At 45.8% G+C, this 6749-nt stretch overlaps 1 protein-coding gene across 2 annotated transcripts in view; it reads right to left on the bottom strand.

Moving 5' to 3' along the window:
- Positions 1-1641: 1641 nt before the first annotated feature.
- The window catches only part of SLC35D2 (solute carrier family 35 member D2), a 30871-nt gene continuing 25763 nt past the window's right edge, over positions 1642-6749 (bottom strand). For both annotated transcript variants that reach the window (XM_090038597.1, XM_090038596.1), the window contains one exon: positions 1642-6242. In XM_090038597.1, the coding sequence (XP_089894723.1) occupies positions 6140-6242 (103 nt within the window). In that variant the 3' untranslated portion in view covers positions 1642-6139. The remainder of the gene's footprint in view (positions 6243-6749) is intronic.

Below are 6749 nucleotides of genomic sequence, written 5' to 3'. Positions count from 1 at the left end.
GTGGGATGCTCCATGTGCCCCAGCATCCCAGCGTTCACAAACCCCTGCTACCTAGAGATATGTAGAAAAAACATTTAAAGCTGTGTCTATGTCCGAATCGCCGAATCTTTCCGAATTGATTCTGATTCAATTTGGGGAGACTAAAGGGTCCTCTGATTCTATTCAGATTTAGAGATTCTGTCACTGAATCAAGCCAAATCTCCACCAAATTGAATCAGGGACCAAAGCTTTGCACAGCCCTAGTATACACCATGTGTGTACAACCATGGTCTACAGCAGGAACAGTGCAGAGGTGCATCACCCAACAGATAGGATATGAGACAATATACTTAATACAGGTTCTAGAGAAGCAGCAGGCAATGATTTTTGCCCAGGGCCACATAGACAGTTCTGGGGAGCTGCTAGTCACCACCCCTTCTCCCCCCACGCAACAGCTCAGAGCCCATGCACCACCACCACCAGCACACAGCCCCCGGCCCACCCAGCTTTTCTAGGCAGCCCAGGCAGTGGAGGCAGATCCTTCTGGCTGCCACCACCACTGGCCCAAGCACCACTGGCAGTGACCCACAAGCACAACCCCGACCCTGATCCGCCCACTCGACCCGGCCCAGCAGAGTGGGTCAGATCCAGACCAGCCAGAACCCACAAACAGCCCCTACCCATCCTGCACCTGCTCCAAACTCACCTACCTGTGCTGACCAGCAGCAGCAGCATCCATCAGGCCCCTCCCCCTTGCTGCTGCCAGATGCTTCTTGCTGTAGCTGCCCAGAGCCCACCCCGGGCTACCCTGCTGCTCATCTCCACCACTGTCTCCAGGCCACCCAGCAGGGCAGCGTTGGCAGTGGAGAGGAGCTGCAAGGCAGACTGGGTGCAGGTTCCAGGCAGCTGCAGCAAGAAGTGCCTAGCAGTGGTGAGGGGCCACTTTTCCCTCCACCAAGCAGCAGCTTCTGCCTGGCTGCTGCCGCTGTTCAGTATGGGTAGGCAAGTCCAGAGCAGTCACAGGGCGGGCTGCGGCAGGGCTGTGTACATGGGTCCTGATGGTCCAAAGCTGATCCGCCCTCCTAAGCCTAGTCTGGAGTGGACATAGATCAGGCTGGGGTCAGGGCTCTGTGTGGGTCTCCACCAGTACCATGGGGCTGGGGCCAGTGGTGGCATCAGCCAGAAGGAGCTGCCACTGTTCGGGCTGCCTAGAAAAGCAATTCAGCTGCGGAGCTGCCCCAGCCCCGCTGTGTGCCCACAGAGTAGCAGGGTGCACCACAGGATGGATGTTGCTTGGGCCAGGTGAGAGCAAAGGACCTGCCACGGGCTGGACAAAGTCCCTCCATGGGTCAGATGTGGCTTGTGGGCTATATTTTGCTCACCCCTGCTCTAGAGCTACCCTCTGAGTGAGCTGTCAGTGCTCCTCTATGCCCAAGCATTTTCTTCCTACCTTGGGCAGGCTTGTGCCAAAAATGGCACAGGCCCTGAGATCCCAGGGACTCCCATTGTGTTTGACTTCTTAAAGAAATCTGGGTAGGCCTGATATATATGACTAACCAAAAGTGGTTGTTTCTGTGAAAACCGGAGGTTATTTTCAGTTTTATATTAAACCTAGAAACCAGAGAGTTTGGTATTCATTCAAAAAGATTTAAACACACAAGCAACTGTATATATTTTTTAATGAAATAGTATAATAAGTTGTCCAGAGGCAAGTGAGAACAAAAACACTGCATCAAACATCCCCAACCTTTGGCACAGTACTTGACATCCAACTCTGAATCTGGTTTTTGCAAATGCCTTCCATCTTTATAGGCTTAAACAAAACCACAGAAACACCAGGGGGTGTAAAGATCCAGCATTCCCAGAACCAAGCAGGGATACTCCACAGAATGAACAAGGTCTTCCAATCAAATAAGAATCTTCCCTCCACTGTCAGTTCCCTCCCTTCCCCTCTGTGCTGTGACACATCCCCTCCCCTCCATTCTTCCCTCTCCTTCACTTGCCACTACTACTGTCCCCAGCTCCCACAAGGGCATGGAACGAGCTGCTCCTGACCTGCTCAGGCTGGGCTGAGCGGGGAGCCAGAGACAGCAGTGGAAGTGGGTGTGATCCCTTCCCCTATGCCTGCTCCCGGGCTAGCAGAAAACACCAGGAGGGACTTGCTTGATGTTGCTGTCCCTGGCTGAGCCCAGTTCACAATGCAGCTTGGCTGGTGCAAGGCAGGAGCATCTGTGAAGTCCTTCCGCCCCTGAGTCAGCATGGAAAGCAGTGGGGAAAGCAACAAGGGAGGGGGAGAAATGGGAGGGGATGGGGTGTACCATAAAGGTAAAGGAGGAGGAGAATTCTTACTTCCTTCAAGGAATTAAAAATTAGCTCCCGACTGCTGTCCCCAGTGTTGACTGAAGGGGGGGCGAATGTGTCTGTGCCACTGCACCCTCTCCAGGTCCAACCTTGCCTGCATCCATTTATGGCTTTTCTGATACTTGCAAAATACATCATGATTTTTGAGCATCATAATTTTGAGCAGAGGATTTTGGTACTTGTTCTGTTTTTCACAGAAAGGGAATGGAAAACCACATATTGATTTCTGGAGTAGGGCTGCCTGCAGGTGGAAAATTGACCCGTGTATACCAGTATAAGCATGATGATAAACTTCTAAGCTCTGGCAAACTCTTACTTTGTTATAACAATTGTTCAAAATGCAGTGGTTTTATTTTAAAAGGTCCCCTGAAAACATTTTTCTTCAGCGCTATCTTGACATAGGCTTTAGAAAGGAAATGAATAAGAGGAACTTGACAGAAGGTTATTTAAACCAGCGATGGTTTAAAGCAGTGGTTCACAAACCTTTCTGGAGCAACAGGCCACTGTCATCTCTCAATATATCTCACAGACCATGATGAACACCTGTCATCAAACCTTTAACTGAAAACACTGAAAGGGTGCACAGGATTTGGTGTGATCTGAAGAGCCCTTAATATGTGGTCGCAAACCACCAATATTCAATGGGCTATAGTTTGGGATCCACTGGTTTAGAGAACATAAATCAGGAACTTTGATAAAGAATTAAACAAGGGCCCCCTCTACATGCTATACTTAAGGTATGATTAACTAGGTAATCATGCCTTAAGTTGTGCCCAGCTACACATTCAGCCAATTAATGGCATAAAGCAAGCAATAAGCAACAAAAGTTATTCTACAAAAAATGTGAAATAACTTTGTAACTTGTTCTAATCATGTCATTAATTAAACATGTGGCCAGATTTCCCCCTGTGGCTGGGAGCCCCATTAACTGAGGGGCTTTCAGCCACAGGGGTGCACACTAGGGGTGCACTGATAAATGTTTTGGGGGCTGATACTAATAACCTATTTGTAAGGAGGCATATCGGCCAACACAGATCTGATTTCCAATACAGCTGACTCTAGATGGTAAGTCTGTTCAGGTGAAAGGGGACAGTGAAGGAAGGGGTGTAGGGGGAGCAGATCAAAGCCCCCCCGTGTTGAGGGAGTGGTGCTAGGGCTGCCCAGCCAGGGTGGGGCAGGTACGGGATGGAGCCATGGCTCATCCAGGGGGTGCAGGGAGTTGGGGGTGGCTCCCACTGTTGTACGCTGTTCATCTAGCAGCTCCTACCACTTGTCCGAAAGGGCATGGGTTGGGGGGTGGGGGTGTGCCCCCAGATCCGCATGGGACAGGGTGGAGCAGGGTGGGCTGCAGCTGTGGGCTGGAGCCAAGCGGCGGGAGCAGTGGTGGAATGAGCCGCCAGACGAGCAACTCTCAGTGGTGGAAGCCACCCTTCCCCTCCCCCTCTGCCCACCCCCCGGACAAGTCACAACTCTGTCCTGCATTCACCCCAACTGGGCAGTGCCTACCCTAGGCCGTGCCCCACTCCCTCCCTCACCATGGGGGGCATTGATCTAACCCCCCCATGTTGCTTCCCTCCCCCATCCCCTTCCACCAGCTGGACGCAGCTCTCCAAACTGCTGGGCTTGTGCTCCTCGGTGCCTGTGTGCTGCAACTGTGTGCATACACAAGCATTTATTGGCCAAATTATCGGCCACTTCAGGCCAATTTCCGATATAGTCAATTTTCTTTATATTGGTGCCAATCTGATAGCGGACCAATGTATTGGTGCACCTTTAGTGCACACCCACTTTCAGCCCCTTTGCCTGCATGTGTAGAGGGGCCCTAAAAGGTAGGAAATTCAAAGACAATAAAAGGAAAAACTTCTTCATATAAGAAAGCTGGGTCGGATCATGTGATTAAACTGAGAAACTCACTACCACAGGAAGTCACTGGCATCAAGAACTTAAGATTCAAAAGAGGATGGGATATTTATAAGGCTATCAAGCAGTATCACAACAAAAATTTGGAAGGGCTATTCATCATTGTTTTTCAGGGTATAAACCAATCTCTAAATAGGATTCATTCTCATTTCTAATAAGTCACAGGAAAAAGTGGTCCTACATTTGCCTACCATCCTCTCAAACTTCTGGTGCTGGTCACAATCGGATTCAGTTCTGAACTATATAGATCTTATAGTTCCAGGGTCACATGGCAATTCCTGTTTCACGTGGGTTTACATTCTTCTTTTTCCTTGATTTTGAAACCCAAGTGTCAGACATCCAGTGAATCTGTCCAGATCTACCCAGTTCCATTTCAGAGCCTTCTGAAATTTTACTTTTCTTGTGATTTTAATGGAAAAACATCTTGTATATGTCTCTTATTAACCACTTTCTTCTCCTATGGCATAATCTAAAAAATCCTAAAATAGAGAAGGATCCAGAAGCGAGGCTTTTTTTTCCCTTACCTAAATCCTAAAGGGTTTAATTTAGTAGGCTGCTATCCTGAGAATTCATAGCAGCCTACAATACAAAATGCAATTCAAAATGGCAGTTGTCATCTGGCTATTCTTGGAAAAAGGGCTGTTCCAAAAATGAATCAATTTAGCTTCGCTACACCTCCAGTGATATAAGCAAATACTTATCATTTGTATTTTCAGATAAGGAAAGTTTCATTGTTTAGAAGTTACATTATTAACCCACATTGACAGCAGGAATAAGACCCTAACCCATATCCACTTTAACTATATCATGTGCTCATTAGCAAATGATTGGGCAAATCTGTCTTGAATTTAGACTTCAAAGACAGAACAAAGGGCTTTTAGCTATAATGCATGCATGGCATACTATGGACACCAACATTTGTGTGCCAGTGACACATTATTACACAGTGACAACTTTCAATTTGCACTCATTTTTCTCTGCTTCAGTTAGCTCACAATAGTATCACTTGCTGTGCAGTCAGTATTGATAAAATCTTCAGAAGGGGACTTTGACACCAAAGTACATATTGTTCCAGAACAGAAATGGATTTACGTTTTTTGTCTCTTTCATGATTTTCCATATGACAGGGCCTAATTAAGCAAGATATTACTGTTTAAACATCAAATTTCTCTCTCTCAGCCTCCCTCTTCCTTTTATTTTGTCCAGCCACAGATAATCCATTTGTAATATCACAATTATGATAGGAAACTGTGATGTCACAGAGGATGGCAGTTTAATTGGAAGTATTAGGCAGAAAGAACTGGTAAGAGGGAAAACTCTCTTTTCAAAAATTACTGAGTCATATCCTGAGTTCTTCATTCAGTTTCATTCATTCCTTACACAAGCAACTCTCAGGGTCAAATTCAGCATTACCCTGTGCTTTGTTTACCTACTTCAGCTACTGCAGAGTGGGTGAAATCTATTCTGATTCAACAGTATTAAATATGCTAGGATAAACGAGTACATGAGATGCAGAGTCGTGGGTGAACTAAACCCCTTGGTTTTCAAAGGGTTCTTTGTCTGATGGAAACTGAGCAAGGACTTCTGGACTTTCGGTATCAAGCAGAATACAGAAAATCATAGCTAGCCAATGCCTTTGGACATACAGTTCAATATTGTTCAGTGCTGCAGGTTAGCTGTACAGCAAAAAAGTCCCACAAAAACACTCCTTGTGTATGAAAAGTTCTGAGTCTATGACGTGTCTACAATTTCAGTTGAGGTAGATTTTTTCTCATTTCAAATACATTCCTAAATGTTTTTTTTTCTCCTTTTTTAAAAAACTTTACAGCAGAGCTAGGCCAGCTTCTATCTTCACTGCTTTTCATGTCATTCACTTCTGCTAGCTCTTTGAATCAAGCAGTGCATTTTCTTCATCAGGTGGCTGCTTAGGCTTGATGTTTCCTCTTAAGGTTAAAAATGAGTATCTTAGTCCTCCTGCCATACTAAAGAAGAAAGAACAAACACAATGTCAGGGGTATTTGCAGTGGTAAAAATGACCATTTTATAGATCTATAGCAGCTTTGTTTCCAAAGGATTTTGAAGTGCTTTGCAGACTAAAAGCCAGATTCTTGGCTGTTGTGATTTAGAGAAGCTAATACCAGTGCTGATTTATATAAATTTGCCAATATGGCCCTGACTATTATAGGGAACTAAAATCAATGGGATTCACATAGGGTGGGATAGAGCAGCCAATAAGCACTGAAACTACAACAAACACTAAAGAAAAAAAGAGTAATGATTATTCTTCTTGAAACTACACCATGCTGGCGTCATGGTTTTGTAACAACTTGAAGGGAAGAGAATAACATTCAATCAATATTCCCATGTCCTGCACCACTCAGATTTTCCTTGGATGTCTCTCAAGTTAGTGTTGGGTAGGCCCAACCCTGCTCATAGAAAATGAGCTCACATCCCTAAAGTAATAGCAGTAAATCTAAATTATCAAAATC

The sequence above is a fragment of the Crocodylus siamensis genome, chromosome 3, assembly GCF_052110815.1.
Source record: "Crocodylus siamensis isolate JL-2025a chromosome 3, ASM5211081v1, whole genome shotgun sequence".
Taxonomy (NCBI): domain Eukaryota; kingdom Metazoa; phylum Chordata; order Crocodylia; family Crocodylidae; genus Crocodylus; species Crocodylus siamensis.
This window is presented reverse-complemented; position numbering and strand designations above follow the sequence as displayed.